The sequence below is a fragment of the Oryx dammah genome, unplaced genomic scaffold (genome assembly GCF_014754425.2).
Source record: "Oryx dammah isolate SB20612 unplaced genomic scaffold, SCBI_Odam_1.1 HiC_scaffold_11, whole genome shotgun sequence".
NCBI lineage: Eukaryota > Metazoa > Chordata > Mammalia > Artiodactyla > Bovidae > Oryx > Oryx dammah.
The window spans coordinates 22,070,901-22,088,774 of NW_024070195.1; the positions used below are offsets into that span (position 1 = coordinate 22,070,901).

Consider the following 17,874-nt stretch of genomic DNA (forward strand, 5'->3'; position numbering starts at 1 on the left):
TGGCAATATTGGTGAGGAGAACGCCAGATAAATGTCCTAGGAGGGGAACGTGAGGGAACCGAAAAGGGAAGACTATCACTCTTAGTAAAAATGAGGAAAAGCCGCTACCCGGAAGGGGTAGCGTGGCCGAGCGGTCTAAGGCGCTGGATTAAGGCTCCAGTCTCTTCGGGGGCGTGGGTTCGAATCCCACCGCTGCCAGGGTTGTTTTCTTTATTGTGAGACTGCCTGATGTTAGACGACTTTGCTTCATGCCTGAAGTGGACAGTTCTAATATCCTACAAAGTCACTGCTTATCTTCCCCCGTTTTACCCAAGGGCCATAGGTAACTACCCCAGAACAATGCTCAACGGAAAACATGCGCTCATTAGTCTATACATTGTTGTTTAGTCTATCTATTTGAGCTGCCAGTATATTTTCGGCATCATTCTAGGCCCCGAGGATACAATAACACAAACAAAAAGTGCTTTCATGCATACAATCCTTATTACAAACAAATGAGTGGATGTTAGATTCCTGGGAATGCCCTGCAATTCAGTATAGATCCTTCCAGTGCCTCCGAGGGAATAATTTATACTCAAAATAGTCACTATCCTTTCTCCAGCTTCTCTCAGCTCACTTACTTCGTGTCCTCTAATTTGGAAATCCTTACAGGATGGGAATGGAGAAAAGTATCAAAATCGTCTTTTTTCCGCTCCTTGTTTGAAAAATCTTTTCTTGACCTGAGGGCATACAAATATTTTCCGAAATTTACAACTATATAGCAGAGTCACCTATCCTAATTTCCCCGGAAGAGGAAATGAAAACCCACTCTACAATTTTTGTTTGGCAAATCCCATGGATAGAGGAGCCTGGTGGGCTACAGTTCCTGGGGTCTAAAAAGAGTCAGACACAACTGAGTGACTGAGCATTCACCCCACTTTGCTGCTGCTGCTGCTAAGCCGCTTCAGTCGTGTCCGACTCTGTGCGACCTCATAGAGGGCAGTGCACCAGGCTCCCCCATCCCTGGGATTTTCCAGGCAAGAGTACTGGAGTGGGGTGCCATCGCCTTCTCTGTCACCCCACTTTAGGATTCTTTTAAAATGTGCTGACTTTTCCATAGGTAAAATATCCGAAACTTCTTCAGCGTTTTTTCATGATGTTCATTTTCAGTGTTAAAGAAATATCAAAAGATTCCTGGAGTTTGAGCTAGTAATTTGGGGATTTTTACTGCAGGACTGAGAGTCGGTTGGGAGTTTTAAAGGCAACTGTACACCTGAAGTGAACAAAATATTGTAAATCAACTATATACTTCAATGAAAACAAATAAAGCCAGGTGTCACGATCATAGGACTATTTTAGGGAGATAACGGTCACGTTGAAGATGGACTCATGAGGGTGAAGTCTGCTCTATTTGGGCTCAATACAAAGGTTGCTCAACTTTCACAATGGGATGTCAGGCTTGCCACCTCCTTCAGTTAACTGGTATTTGAAAGATATGACTCTGTAGTCAATACACAAAACAGCAACACTCTAGGATTGTCCAGAATTTAAACTGGAATGGAAACTTTGCCAGATTCTGTTAGAAGATGGACTAAAGAAGTGACATGAAAGGATGCACTTGAGGGTTCTCATGATGGGCTAAGGACTTTTGAGTCCAAAATCTAAATGCACGTCATAATTTGGAGGTAAAATAAACATCCTGAACACGTATATACATTTTACAAAAGCATATATGCTGTTGTAATGAATGAAACCTCAGATTTCTGGAGAACATGACAACATTTTGCATCAAGCATTAAAGTACAACTACTTGTAGTATGTGTATGCATGAAGGAGAGGGTGTTGGTGAAAAGTTTTCATCATCAAATAAGGGGCCTTCATACTCAAAAAAGACTGGAAAAACACTATGAATCCTCCACACATCCTGAACTCTGTTCTTAAGTCACATTGTATCATCCAAAAGCCACATATACAGAATTTCATTTTCCATAGAAACAATTTTAGAGTTAAAGCCTAAATGTTTTCATCTCAGTTTTCTTCAACAAACTATATAAGAAGTGCCTATATAAAGAATATGCTCTAATATAATGTAGACACTGAACCTAAAGACCAATGTTTAATCTGTCTATTGTGTAATAAGCCATGTAATTCCCTTTGCAATTTGCTACTAGAAAATTGTATATCTTGGACTCTTTGTCCAATTAGATAAGGTGTAACCATTTCCCAAAATGTTTTCTGTGAAACAAGAGGGCATGAAGGTGCTCTTCCAAACAGGATTCTTTTTGTCCTTCCCTTTGGGAAAGCAATGCTTCTTACAGTTCCTTTGTTTAAGATTTAGAAACAACATTAGCATATTATAAACCCTGAGAAGTCTTTAAGGGAAGAAAAATTCCCACCTAGCCAGCATTTCTTAAACTTGTTAGTTTTTAAAAAACATTAGCTTGTAAAACACCTTTGACAAATACTGGGTAACCCACTGCTCATCTCTTTCTTGACCAGTCAGGGAACTTAGAAATAAATTTAATTCTGAATTATGGTCATTATGTTAACTGACACACACTTGCATCCTCTTCTAGGATTTTCAATTTCTATCTTAGTAGCCTTATTGAATGTGGTGGTTTAGTTGCTCAGTCATGTCTGACACTTGCAATCCCACAGACTGTAGCCCATCAGGCTCCTCTGTCCATGGGATATTCCAGGCAAGAATACTGGAGTGGGTTGCCATTTCCTTAGCCTTACTACATGTGTGTATTTAATTCTGTCTGCAGTAATAACCTGTAACATTTGAAAGAGAAAGGATAGATGTTAAGAGACACTGAAAGACTTGAAAAGATATACATTTATTAATCCTTGTGAAAGAGTATTTCATATGTCATGCAGATAGATAAAACAAATATTTAAGAAATCAACACCTTGAAGACCTTTTAGTACATTTATAACAAAGTCGGACAGGCTTCATGCTCTTTCCATACGTAAACTTCCACTTGAGCTGTGTACACTTGACTTCTCTGTGTGTACTCAGTCACATCCAACTCTTTGCAACCCCATGGACCGTAGTCTACCAGGCTCCTCTGTCAATGGAATTTTCCAAGCAAGAATACTGGAGTGGGTTGCCACGTTGTGCTCCAGGGGATCTCCCTGACCCAGGACCTGAACCTGCATCTCTTGCATCCCCTGCATTGGCAGGTGGATTCTTTACCACTGTAACACCTGGGAAGCTCACACTTGACTTCTACTTATTTGTAATTAAAAAAATCTGCCTTTGCCTTGTCTTCCTTCCTCTGCTGAATCTCAGAAAATCTATATAGAAGAGTACCATTTAAGTTTTAATTTAAAATTTGCTGGAACTTCCCTGGTGGTCCAGTCGTTAAGACTCCTTGCTTCCACTTAGGGGAACAGGGTTGGTTCTTGGTCAGGGAACTGAGAACTGTGGCCAAAAAATATAAAAAAGCTTACTAAAAGTGATCAATGTTTATTAATCAAAAAAATGTTCTGTGCTAAACTGAGGTATAGCCTCACATTCAAGAAATGTGGTACAAGATTACAGAAATTGCTCAGAGAAGTCTGAGCATTCAGCAGGCATTTGTTTAGAATTTACCAGTTATAGGATCTGTGACAGGTTTCTTAATTTTTTTATGTCTCAATTTCCTCATCCCACAGGGACGTTGTATGATTAAATGATTTAAAACTGTAAAGGATAGTGCCTGGCATGTGTAGGGCACTAGTATGTAGTATTACAGTGCTATTATTGATAGACAAAACCCTGGAAGTGAATGTGCTCACCAAAGAAACACTGAATGGGAAGGTCAAGGACAAAGGCTTGGGAGATCTCACAATTAGAGGGGTCAGGGAACCAGGAAGAACCAACACAGGAGACAAGAGGGATCCGTATAAGAAGTAGGAGGAGAAATGAGAAAGTGTAAACACCAGAATCACTACTCTCAGGTGTTGGTGGTCAAAATATTGATGAATGAAAAGGTCTGAGAACCAGTTACTGGAGAGAGAGATTTCCCACTCTCCCCAAGTTTGTGGGTTTCCCACACTCTGTGTTTTCTTTTCTTATGTCTAGTAAGATTTGAGCTCACTCTGAAAGCTTTTCCACACTCCTCACATACATAAGGTTTCTCTCCAGTATGAACTCGCTTGTGTCCAATCAGGGCTGAGCTCTGACGGAAAGACGTGCCACACTCATGGCAGGTAAATGGCTTCTCACCCGTGTGGATTCTTTCATGCTGTCTCAGGACTGAGCTCTGATGAAAGACCTTTCCACACACCTCACACCTGTAAGGTTTCTCTCCGGTGTGGATTCTTTGATGATTGGTCAAGTTTGATTTCCCACTGAAAGCTCGGCCACACTCTGAACATTTATAAGGTTTCTCTCCAGTGTGGATTCTTTGATGGATGGTGAGGCAGTGTTGATCTTGGAAAGTTTTCCCACAATCCCCACATCGATGGGGCTTATCCCCGGTGTGTCCTCGTTCATGAGCCCGGCATTTACAGTTATGATGAAAGGCTTTCCCACACTCCTTACACTTGTAAGGCTTCTCTTTGGTGTGGATTCTTCTATGTTTGGTGAGCTCTGCTTCGTTGCTGAAGGCTTTTCCACACCGAGGGCACCCACAGTGTTTCTCCTGAGTGTGGAGTCTTCTGTGTTTGCTTAGGTCTGAGCTCCAGCTGAAGGCCCTCCCACACTCACTGCACTCATAAGGTCGCTCCCCAGTGTGGACTCTTGTGTGTTTGATGAGGTCTGACCTCCCGCTGAAAGCCTTCCCGCACTCCTCACATGCATAGGGTTTCTCCCCAGTGTGGCTCCTGCTGTGGATGATGAGGGAATGCTTAAACTGAAAGGCCTTCCCACAGTCACTGCATTCGTAAGGCTTCTCTCCTGTGTGGATGACCTGATGCATCCTGAGACAGTACCTGGTCTTGAAGGCCTTCCCACAGTCACTGCACGGGTGTGGCTTCTCCCCACTGTGGGTTTTTTTATGTCGGCAAAGAGCGGATCTACTACTGAAGGCCTTCCCACACTGGGTACAGTTGAAGGGTTTCTCCCCTGTGTGGATTATCTGGTGCATGAAAAGTTGATTTTTGGTCTTGAATGCTTTCCCACACTCATTACACACATAGGGTTTCTCGCCAGAGTGAATTCGCTCATGGAGAAATAAGTCAGAATGCCAACTGAAGTTTTTGCCACATTGGGTACATTCATGCTGTTTCTTTTCCGTAAGAACTCCATACAGAATACATTCTGAGTTTGGACTGAAGTGTTTTATAAGTCCCTTCTGGTTCTTTCCTTTCCTGAAAGTCACTTTCTCACAGCTTTCTTTCTCTTCTCTCCGTTTCTCCCTCACAGGCATTTCCCATTGATTCTCTAATTTGACATCTTGTACACAAACTTCTCCAGCCTCTGGATCCTGGGAAACAACTTTTAGGAGACTTTTAAATTTCACCCAGCATACTTTTCCATTTTCAAAAACCTCCTGTTCTGATCTTGCCTTCTTACTCTCAGGCCATGTCTTGGCGGCTGATACTTAAACAAGAAAATAAAAATGTCAGATGTCCAGAGGAAAGGAGATAAGTGAGTTGGAACAGGGGAAGCAATGGTAAGTTGTTGGAAGAGTAAATGACTTTCTCATGCTTGAAGAATTGCTAACATTATGGCAAAGGTCAAAGGAGGCTGAAACACTGAAAAGTATGAAGATATTCAAAACTGAGTAAACTTGACATAAATTCTTCCAAAGTCTACTCATGTTCTAGAATCTCCTAGTTTTGCAAACGATAACTTCATACACCTAAGCCCCTAAACAGGAAACTGGAAATAATTTTCAACTCATTCTAATACTCACTAACATTTTACAAATGTTACCGGTGAAGTGAGCTGCAGAGGTGGTGCTCAAGTGCCAGTGTAGCCCCCTTTGTAAGGATGTGTCTGCTTTGTTCCTGACAGTGGACCTTGGAGAGGCATATTTCTGTGGTGTACCTCTGCCCACTTGGGTAGGACAGGTTAGATCTGGGGAAGACCTGATCCAAACCAGGTCAGATTCTCTCCTCATGAACTCTGGAATCATGATATGAAAGCAGGTAAGGCCCGGCTCTGAAGATGGCTAGATCTTTAGCACTTAAATTTGAGTGGTGTTGGGATATGGGTGTTGTATAGGGGATGGAAAGCTCTGTCACTGGGACTGACAAGCAGAGATTGATCTGCCAAGAAAGAAGAATGGAGCAGACCCACAGAATAGTAGAGAAGACAGCTGGAGAGCAGGGCCTGATGGCATTCCAGCCCTTCTTAAGCCTCCTGTATACTTGCTCTTAAGTTCCATGACACCCTGAATAATAAGTAAATTTGTTTCTTTTGCTTAAGCTAGCTTGAGTTAATTTTTACTACTGGCAACAGAGTCCAAATCTATCTCTTTTTATCTCCTAACTCTATCCCTTCTTCATTGCTATTTCTAGTGCATTCTCACTAGCTAACTTCAATACCCCTCAAAAGTCCTTAAGTCTGCTTCCTCTCTAATCCATCTTGTACACTGCCTCTAGATTATTCCTTCTAAAAATCAAATCTAATCACATCACTTTTTAGCTCAAAACACTTCAATGGTGCTCCATAGTTAACCAGACAGGAAGTAAAATGTACAGTCAAGAGCCCCAGCTCACTGTCCTAGTTCTGACACCTAACAACTGTGCCAACTTGGGAGGATGATGTAACTTCTCTCTGTGACCCATTGTTTTTATCAATAAAGTGGGATCTAGGTTACCCATGATAATGAAATGAGTCAATGTATGTAAAGCACCTGCAACACTGAAATAAGTACTTAATCGTCTTACCTGTTAGTGTAAGAATAAAGTTCAAGGTCTGTAGTTTACCAAAAACTCATTCAGTCATCATCTTGCCGCTGTCCACTGCCCCTGCAGTGTCTCCACTGGCTACTGCAAGTCCTTTGCTCTGGTCATACTCAACTATTCACAGTTCACGTTCTTATTCCCCTCTGCCTAGAAAGACTCTCCCCTCCTTCAATGAAGTGACCTCACTTATTCCATGTAACTTAGTTCAGTTATCATTCCTCCTGCAGTCTTTTGGTCCCCAGGTCAGATTTAGGTGTTTTTCCTGTTTATGTATACCAGGTGCTTATCCTTATCTTATATCTCAGTAACTCCCATCATACTGGACTGTATAATTATTTCTTTACCTATCTGCCTTCCCCAGTAGAAAACAAGCTGCTTGAAGTCAGGTCCCATATCTTATCTGACTGTCTAGCTGTAGAATGTTATGTAATATCTGGCACATAACAGTTGCCCAATTATGCTTTTTAGATGGAAGGTAGGACAGAAGAGTAGGTATTTGGATAGGGAAGCTGGAGTTGCCCTGTAAGCAAAGGACAATTTTTTTGTAGTTTAAATGAAGAGCTGGTAATATTTCATGACTCACTACTGATGGTATGGTACAAACAGATCGAACAGGTGAGCTGGCTCGAGTGACTTCATCAGATATGACTTGTGGTTCTCATCTGTGTCCTAATCATTGCATTTTGTTCCTGAACGTAAAGGGAAGAGGAGCCTTCCAGATTCTACTATGAAATTCAGCCTCTTCTTAATTCCAGTGCAAAATCATGGTTCTCTTTGGACCATTTAAAATCACCTTTAAGATATTTCTCACTTTAAGGAGGAAACCATAACAGTATGGCTTGAGGATGAAATAATAAAGAATCAGGAATAGCTAGCATTTATCTGCAATATTTTATATATTGTTTATGTTTTTCATTAGGGAGAGAGGAAAAGAACACAATGAAGAGCCTATAGCCACAATGCTAGATAATTAATAAATGCTTTTTGGTTCATCAGTGAAATTGTCTGTGTTGACAGAGAGGTTCAAACTAGGCTCATTCATATTAGTGCTACAGTTGCAAGTCTGCAGCTCTGTGGCCAAATACATTTTCTCTGTCAGTAATAGAGCAGTGATAGTTTATGGAATGGAAATAAAAGTAAGAAAGAGGTAGAACCAGATATAGAAATAGGGAGAGCTTAATGAAGAGACAGCCTTGGAGGGAGAGATGAGTTTGACTTTAGATATGTCACTTCCTAGATGACAATGCAATATTCAAATAAAAATCAGGAGTTAGAAACATCAGACTGCTGCCCAGGAAAGAGGTAAAAGTTAGCACTGTCAGTGTGGCAGGCATCCAACTTCACAATAAGAGAGAATACACAAAGACAAGGGTCAAAGGCTCAGGACTCTGAAAGAGGGAAGGTCCTGAAAAAACAAACAAACAAACAAAACCCCCTAAAATCCAGAGGCAGAAAAGCAATGTTCCATGAGCATTGCAGTAAATGATACACAGAGTGCAGATAAATTGTCAGAGTCTTTTTGCAAGAACTCGCAAAAATTCTATTAGATATGTTGCAAAGAGCCAATTAGATAATGACAGAATAATAACCCAAATAATATGTTTTCTCTGCCTTTAAGATTTCCTAAATAGATTTCCTCTGGGCCCTTGAGGATGGATGGCCCACCACTAAGAACATTCTATAACCATTTTGTCACATGGAACACACAAGGGGACAGACAGCTTCTCTAGCACTCACCTGGATAGGAGCAGCTCAGGAACTCCCAGTCCTGTTGATCCTGAACATAGGACTCTTCACCTTGCTCCAGACAGGAGATCAAAGGAGGTTTAGAAAATGAAAATCCTGGTTGTACAGAAGGAAGAAGGAATAAGTGTGTGTATAGCAACAAAAAACTGTCCTAACATTTATCTTGATCCCTCTGTTTGCATATGAAAATAGGAAAGAAATGTTTATTTGGGCAGAGAAAAGGGTTTATTCAGGGGTCTGGTAACCTGTAAATGAAACAGGTTGAAGGACTTTCTAAGAAGTCAATACTCAGAAAGGCAAAGAGTTTCTGGAAAACTGCCAGTTGGTTATATTTTCCCTGTTCTTTTTAGGAGAATGGGAGTTTGTAGAGGAAGGCTAATCTGCTTTCAGTCACTAGGAAGGAGTTCATGACTACGCGATGGATACAGAGCATTTAATGGAAAATGAGAGACTTGAGGAGGCAAGAATCTAGGGAGAACAGAAGCTAAGGATTTCTGTTCTATTCAGAGAGAGTTTCACTTCAGAGAATCAGAAAACAGCAACTTAAAGTTAGCCAGGAAATTATCTTGCTATGTAAACAGGGATAACTCAAAACTAATTTGGGAGGAAGATGCTGATGATAAAGAACAAGGGCTCTGATTTTCAATATGAGACCCCATACACATCAACAAAGCAATGAAAAGAAAAAAGAAGGGAGAAAGTACTAAGCCAAGGGCAGGGAAAGTTCTTACCGAGTGACACCATGTTCCCATAATTTTCCAACATCACATCTTTATAGAGGTGCCTTTGAGCGTGGGTCAGGCACTGCCACTCCTCGTGACTGAAGTTCACAGCTACATCCTCAAATGTCACTGACTCCTGAAACAACATGTGCCTGCTGTTGTGGGAGGAAATTTCATAGTTCCCTCAGGAAACAGAGGCAGAAGAAAATAATTTGTAGGGAGAAGGTTTACAGAAGTGAAAAGCTGTTACTGTTTGGTGTGTATCTGGGGATGAGGTGAAAAGGAGCATAGGCTTTCAGTAGCAAAAAATAACGAAAGAACAGACAATCCACAAACGCTCTGTCATCCGAGAAAGCATCCCTTATGAGAGGGAGCACCTGGACTTGGGAGTGAGGACAAGGGCACATTTAGGAGACAGTGATATGTTTTCAGGAAGGAAGGAAGGGGCCTTAGCTCACCTGAGGCTGGCTCATCACTGTATGTTTTGCTCCTGGCAGGTTTCCTTGGCTTCCATCTCTGGCTAAGGCAGGGCACTGAGGAAATGGTAGAGCTGAGAGAAGGGATATAAGTCTAGAGTCAATTCAGCACAGTGTTAATGAAGCCTACTTTCATCCTCTCCTCCCCCAACCTAGAAGCTTATGAAGCTCTGATCTAGGGGGTAAGTTGACTGCGTTACAGTATCCTCTTTCTCTGATATTCCTCTAGTCTCAGTTTCCAGTGTGAGGTATCATGACGTGGCTAGCAGCCAAGCCAACTGTAAATGCACTCTTCTTTTCTCTCACCTACTAAATCCTTTACTCTGTCTCCCTTAATCCTAGAAGACCTAAAAGGCCCAAATCACTGACTACCAGCTTAATATGACAGCTTGGCTTCCTGTATTTGAATGTTACAGTAATTTTGTCCAGAAAGACTTGGGGTGGAGGCAGAGGGAAAAAAAGCTTCTAGGTTGGGGGAGGAGAGGATGAAAGTAGGCTTCATTAACACTGTGCTGAATTGACTCTAGACTTATATCCCTTCTCTCAGCTCTACCATTTCCTCAGTGCCCTGCCTTAGCCAGAGATGGAAGCCAAGAAATGGATCAGAAATACCCATGGAGGGACTTCTCTGGTGGTCCAGACACAAATTCGATCCTTGGTCAGCGATCTAAGATCCCACTTGCCACAGAGTAACTATCCCTGGGCACTGCAACTATCAGGTGAAAGACCCTGCATCTGCAATTAAGACCCAATGCAGCCAAATAAATATTTTTTAAAGGAAATATAAATAAATATATATAAAAAGGGATAGGTCCAAAGCTTACTTCTTTATGTAACTTACTAGTTGGTCTACCTCCACTTAGTTCACTAGAAAAATTTTTTCTCTTGTTCTTATTAGAGAAAATCACTTTCCCCCTTTGATTCTGAGTCTTTTTCCTGTTAATTCCCTAGTATTAAGCAATTCTGCTCCCCACCCCCAATTGCCCTCCCATTATAGTATAACACACACCACTTTTTAAAATGCAAAAGAAACTTTTTCAGAGTGTACAAATGATCAGGTATGATCCATATGGATTGGGGAAAAAGTACAGTTTCACATTACGGGTTAATGGGGCCCTGTTTTATTCCTTGCAGGCCAACCTGGCCTTTCTGTAGCTTCAGTGTTTATGGTGGTTTATCTTTCTTGATAGTTATCAACATATACTCCCCAGTCTAAGACCATTCCTTTCTGGTCTGAAGTCACCTATTGGTAAGACTCTAGGGTCATCCCTTGACTTCAGGACCCCAAAACTCTCACTTCAATTTCACCAAAACCTCAATTTAGGAAAAACCTGGCTTCTTTCTACAGAAATATGTCAAGAAGATTCTTCTTTGGTCTATGTCACCCTTAGCTTTTGATCAAAACAGGTCTGTGTTCAATCATTGTGGATTCCACAGTTTCCCCACTATCTGCTCTGAAAGTCTGTTACTTTATAACTCTTTGTCTCAAAAAGTTGGTTGGTTGGGAAATCAACCACCTGGCAGGCACAGAGCTCACAGCAGATGCACGCTTTGTTCCGAAATGTTCCATAGCAGTTCTTTTCCTTATAATATCAATAAACTTTAACCTCCCCATTTTTTTTTCAATCACCATTTTATAATGAACATTTTCAAATATACAGAAAAGTTGAAAGAACTATATAGGAGACAACCATATACTCACCACTGACATTCTATTATTAACATTTCGCAATATTTGCTTTATCACATATCTGTCCCTCTAACTATCTATAAATTCATTTTATTTTTTGTTGCATTTCAAAGTAAGTGGAAGACATCAGCATACATCACCCCTAACACTGTGACACATATCATTAACTAAAGCTGAATATTTGTTTACATTCTTATTTTTAAAGTAAAATTCATATACAGTAAAATGTATAAATCTTAAATTTTTGACAAAGCATACCCTTATTTAACTCAAACTCTCCTCCATATGCATCCCAGTTGGATTTTTACCATATCTTCTTCATAAATTACAAAAGTTTTGTTACTTTGTAGTGGCTTTTTTTCTAAGTGTTCCTTACATTAAAAACTGTTTTTAAATATGGTAAAAAATATTAAAGGAAATTTACCATTTTAACTATTTCTAAGTATTTCAATAGTGTTAAAATATTCACAATGGGGGGTGGAGGATGAATATGTGGAATAGAATTTTTAGGGCATCAGAATAGTCTGGATGCTACTTTAATAGCAGATATATAGTATTATTCATTTGTAGAAACCCATATAACTGTAGAGCACAAAGCATGAATCCTAATATAAACTGCTGCTGCTGCTGCTAAGTTGCTTCAGTCATGTCCGACTCTGTGCAACCCCATAGACAGCAGCCTCTGTCCCTGGGATTCTCCAGGCAAGAATACTGGAGTGGGTTGCCAATTCCTTCTCCAATATAAAGTAGGGAGTTTAGAGTTTAGTTAATAATTATGTGTCAATATTGGCTCATCACTTGTAACAAATGTACCACACTAAAATCATAAGAATGCTCAAACTACCGCACAATTGTACTCATCTCACATACTAGTAAAGCAATGCTCAAAATTCTCCAAGCCAGGCTTCAGCAATACGTGAACCGTGAACTTCCAGATGTTCAAGCTCGTTTTAGAAAAGGCAGAGGAATCAGAGGTCAAATTGCCAACATCCGCTGGATCATGGAAAAAGCAAGAGCGTTCCAGAAAAACATCTATTTCTGCTTTATTGACTATGCCAAAGCCTTTGACTATGTGGATCACAATACACTGTGGAAAATTCTTCAAGAGATGGGAATACCAGACCATCTGACCTGCCTCTTGAGAAACCTATATGCAGGTCAGGAAGCAACAGTTAGCACTAGACATGGAACAACAGACTGGTTCCAAATAGGAAAAGGAGTCCGTCAAGGCTGTATATTGTCACCCTGCTTATTTAACTTCAATGCAAAGTACATCATGAGAAACACTGGGCTGGAAGAAGCACAAACTGGAATCAAGATTGCCGGGAGAAATATCAATCACCTCAGCTACGCAGATGACACCACCCTTATGGCAGAAAGTGAAGAAGAACTAAAGAGTTTCTTGATGAAAGTGAAAGAAGAGAGTGAAAAGGTTGGCTTGAAGCTCAACATTCAGAAAACTAAAATCATGGCATCTGGTCCCATCACTTCATAGCAAATAGATGGGGAAACAGTGGCTGAGTTTATTTTTTGGGGCTCCCAAATCACTGCAGATGGTGACTACAGCCATGAAATTAAAAGACGCTTGCTCCTTGGAAGGAAAGTTATGACAAACCTAGACAACATATTAAAAAGCAGAGACATTACTTTGCCAACTAAAGTCCATCTAGTCAAGGCTATGGTTTTTCCAGTGGTCATGTATGGAAGTGAGAGTTGGACTATAAAGAAAGCTGAGTGCAGAAGAACTGATGCTTTTGAACTGTGGTGTTGAAGAAGACTCTTGAGGGTCCCTTGGACTGCAAGGAGATCCAACCAGTCCATCCTAAAGAGATCAGTCCTGGTGTTCATTGGAGGGACTGATGTTGAAGCTGAAACTCCAATACTTTGGCTACCTGATGTGGAGAGCTTACTCATTTGAAAAGACTCTGATGCTGGGAAAGATTGAGGGCAGGAGGAGAAGGGGACAACAGAGGATGAGATGGCTGCATGGCATCACTGACACAATGGACATTGGTTTGAGTGGACTCTGGGAGTTGGTGATGGACAGGGAGGCCTGGTGTGCTGCGGTTCATGGGGTTGCAAATAGTTGGACACGACTGAGTGACTGAACTGAACTGAAAATCATAACAGATCTCCAGAACTTTTTCATCTTGTAAAACTGAAACTCTATACCCATTAAAAAACAAAACAACAAAACAACAACTCTATTTTTCCTTCTCCTCAGCCCCTGTTAACTACTGTAGTGATTTTTTTCCCCAGGAGTTGGTGATGGACAGGGAAGTCTGGCATGCTGCAATCCATGGGGTCGCAAATAGTCAGACAGACTGAACTGAACCAAACTGTGCATTGTGGCTTGTGACATCTTAGTTCTCCCATCAGTGGTTGAACTTAGGCAACAGCAGCAGTCCTAATGACTGGAGTGTGAGGGAATTCTCTTCACTGTAGTGATTCTTAAACTTTATTTCTTAGTTTCTGAATTTGAAAGGTCAGTTAAAAATGAACTTGGGGGAATTCACACATGGGTGAGAGTCTCTTCCTTTTCTAAGGACACTCATCTCATCATTGGGGTCCCACCTTCATGACTTCATCTAAAACTGATTACTTTCCAAAGCCTCACCCCTAAATATCATAATACTGGGGTGGGGGTTAGGGCATCAACATATGAATTTTGAGGGGATAGAAACATTCAGCCCATGACAAAACTATTTGTTAAAGCAATGTATAGATACCATCCAGGATGAGATTAACTCATTTACATATTATGCTAAGTAATTGTAAACTTTATGGCCCTAAAAATCACTTATAGGAAGATAATTCAATATCTTTTGAGAAAAAGAGGACTGGAATACTCAGGTCCGATGTGAACCATAAACTTATATATATTTTTAAACTTTAAAAAATGAAATAAAATTAACAACCAAGTTAAGCAATATTCATTATTTTCTACCTCTTAAATTTGTGATAAATATGTTCTATAGTATTAATTTTTCCTTTATGATTACTTTACAGTAGAAGTTTCAAGATTTCTCTTCTGGAAGTTCCAATAATATGCTTAGAAATTCATTTTACTTTTTTTTTCTTTGCACATAATATGTATCATCCTAAAAGCCTATTTTAGGAGTGTCCAGGTGCCTAGTCCTCTGTCTAATAGCCACTAACAGCCTCTGTCTATACAAATCACTAGTGAACCTGGCACTAGTGGTAAAGAGCCCGCCTGCCAATGCTGGTTTGGCGTAAGAGATGCTGGTTCCATCCCTGGATGGGGAAGATCCCCTGGAGAAGGGACTGGCAATTCACTCCAGTATTCTTGCCTGGAGAATTCCATGGACAGAGGAGCCTGGGGGCCTACAGTTCATAGGGTCACACAGAGTCAGACACGACTGAAGAGACTTAGCACAGCATACAAATTTTATCCACTTTTCTCTTCATATATGCCAACAAAGAGCATTTCTAAAGCCCAGTCCCACATTTCCCCTTCTTTATTTTTCCCAAAGTTTCACAACAAAACCTTTGCTCCTTCTTTTGCCATGGCTTTATCTTCTATTTCTCAGTTACACCTATACTATAATGTAAAAATCTCAGGGTTAACAGATGTACAGAAATAAAATGACATAAATCAAAATTTACATGTTGGTAAAACTGTGGTTGGGGATGCATTACCAAATTATACAAGTTTAACATGTGCAAATATTCATATACACATATGTAAGCTACTTGTCATATGTATATTGAGTTGAACATATAATAAGTGGATGAATACATTCACTATCTTCCATAAACTGCTTTGAAGAATCTTTTCTTATGAATTTTTATTTTTTTCCAAATTTGATTTAAGATGAGGGCAGAAACGGAATACTTTAGTTCCTGTCAACACCAGGCCAAGCCTAGTATAGAAATACTAGATTTTTCTATAAATATTCAATAATAAGCACACTTCCAGGCCCCAGGAGCATCTCTCACCTAGTCTGTGTTCCTGCCCCATTTTTAGCTGCCATAACTCCTGCCACAATACCCTGTGTACATTACCTCTTTCCTGTAGGAACATGCTATCAGGGATGCAAAGCTGGCTTGGTGATCCTGGACTCTCATCTGATACCACGATCTATTGCAAGGAATAGAAAACATTTGGAGAAGTTACGGAGGGACAGAAAATTTATGGGAAGCTGCATATTGGTTGGTTATGCAACCAACTATAAAGTTCTATTCATGGAAGTCAACTCTCCAAACTACCAAAAGGGGTGAGAAAAACATGGGCTCAGTCTCTGATATACCTTATGAAAAACAGAAATGGCATCCAATTATTCTATAACTTAAAAACATCACCATGTAATCCAGAAAAAGTATTTTGAAGGAGAAAACTTCCTCACAGTCAATCCAAGCCCACCACACTTCCAACGCTTTCCTCCTTTCCTGGACTCACTTCTTCCTCCTTGTGATATACTGCAGATTCTCCTCTTTTTACCTGCTGCATGTCTTCTTTTCCAGTCTTCTTTCTTTCTTTTCTTTTCCAGTCTTCTAACACTGTCCTAGTTTCTTCTCTGCTGGTTGGATCCAGCTCCTAAAGTCAATCCTGGCTTTGCCCAGATAACCAGTTTTGAAGTGGCTCCAGTGGATACCAGCCTCCTTTCAGGGATACAAGCCTTGGTGAGACCAGTCAAAAGACTGCTCCTGACCCATAGGGCAGCTGCTTTTTGGTTTGCTGTATCAATACTGCCCTAGATGTGGGGTTCATCAGCAGTAACAAGCTAGTGGTGATCCCATACCTTGTTTTCCTGTATATTTGATGAAGGGAAGAGAGAATAGAGGGATGTGACCAAAGTGAAAAGAAGGAATCACTGAGAATCTGGATTATCTATGAGAGATTAGGGAGAAGAGGAACAAACTGAAGATGATAATATATCCAGAATACAACTTCTCCTGCCACCATCTTGGCCCAAGCCACCATTGCCTGCCTTGACCTGTATTGTGTTAGCCATCAAACTGGTCTCCTGCTTCTGTCCTTGTCTTTTGTCTTCTACTTGTCTTTTCTCAATACAATAAAGTGGGCCATTTAAAACTTAAGTTGGATTATTTCACCTCTCTGCTTAAAAGCCCTCAATGCGTCTATCTTACTCAAAATAAGGAGTAGCATATAAGGCCCTAAAGAATCTCATTGCATCGTCTTTGTTCATTCAAAATAAGAGCTAAAGTCCTTACAGTGGCATATAAGTCTACAGGGTTGCCATTACCTCTCCTACTGTTCTCCCCCCATTCAACCCCCTTCAGTCCCACAGATCTTTCTCTTCCTTTTTAGGCATGGTTCCATTTTACGGACTTTGCGCTGGCTGTTCCCTCTACCTCAAGCTATCCTCAAGATGAATAATCTTGCCTCCTTCAACTGTTTGCTTGCATGTAATCCTCCCTAGGAAACCTACTCCAGGTGCTCTATTTAAAATTACAGCCTAGCCCCTCCTTCCAATGACGACATGCCTTGCTTTCCTACACAGCACTTTCCAACAGGTGCATAAAATAATTATATACTTTCCATTGTTTATTGTAGGTGTTCCTTTCACTATAATGTAAGCTCCTAGGCTTTTGAGAGCACGGACTTTTTGTCTATTTTGTTCACTGATATATTCCCAACGTTTAAAACAGTGCCTGCACCAGCAATCGCTCAGCTAGAAACCGGCCAAATGAAAGAACGCACGAATGGATGCTGGGGAGGAAAATAAATGAGAGAGAGAGAGAAAAAAAGTAAGGGGCCGCTGAGAGCAAGAAGAGCGCGAGGGAGGCGGAGGAAACAGCCCTGGTGGGGCAGGAATCCGCGGCGGACTCCAGATCCCGGGGAACCTGGCCCCAAAGCCCCGCCCCACCCCTGCCCGCCGTTCCGGGCCCCTGGGGGGAGGTGTATTAAGATTTAAGTGAAGCAGGTGGCGGTGTCGGCCTCCTTCCAGCCGCCCCTCGGCGGTTTCGGAGACCCCAGTGGCAGCTTGGAAGCCCGTCAGCTACAGTCCCATCCCACGTTGGCTGGAGACACAGACCTTCCTGCCGATATTCTCCTCTAGAAATGACAGAATAAAGGAATCTATTCTAGCTCCACTTCCTAGTCCTGCAATAATCATTTCCGGTGACTTTCTAGGAAATCATCAACTCGCTGGTTGAGGAGTTCCCTAGAAACCCTCCGCAACCGCAGCCCCAAATTTCTTGTTTTACGTTCTTCAGAATGCATCTGGGTTAAAGTAGAACCACAATGTCATTATCCCACCTATCAAAATTAAAATCACTCCCGGGTACCATCTAATACTGAGTCCATTTTGAATTTCCCAAATAGATAAAATATGCTGCTTTTTTTTTGAATCAAGATCTAAAGTCTATGTAATTTATTTGGTTATTTGTCTTAACTCTTTTTAAATTTAGATCTAGAATATTTCCTCCATCT

At 40.9% G+C, this 17,874-nt stretch overlaps 1 protein-coding gene and 1 non-coding gene across 5 annotated transcripts; one reads left to right on the top strand and one right to left on the bottom strand.

The window, feature by feature from the left end:
• Positions 1-116: 116 nt before the first annotated feature.
• Positions 117-198, top strand: TRNAL-AAG. The gene has a single exon. It is a non-coding gene; the product is annotated as a tRNA-Leu (tRNA).
• A 2,602-nt stretch (positions 199-2,800) lies between these two features.
• Positions 2,801-17,541, bottom strand: ZNF311 (zinc finger protein 311). 4 transcript variants are annotated; one of them, XM_040249970.1, is made up of 7 exons: positions 17,477-17,541; positions 15,919-16,079; positions 15,483-15,558; positions 9,749-9,840; positions 9,300-9,426; positions 8,560-8,664; positions 2,801-5,509 (listed from the first exon to the last, which is right to left on the bottom strand). In XM_040249970.1, the coding sequence occupies exons 2-7, from the start codon at positions 15,925-15,927 to the stop codon at positions 3,921-3,923; spliced, it is 1,998 nt and encodes a 665-aa protein (XP_040105904.1). In that variant the 5' UTR covers positions 15,928-16,079; positions 17,477-17,541; the 3' UTR covers positions 2,801-3,920. The 4 variants fall into 4 exon arrangements, with proteins under 4 accessions (XP_040105904.1, XP_040105903.1, XP_040105902.1 ...); XM_040249969.1 differs by having other exon boundaries at positions 15,919-16,228; positions 17,477-17,534; XM_040249968.1 differs by having other exon boundaries at positions 15,919-17,515.
• Positions 17,542-17,874: the final 333 nt, after the last annotated feature.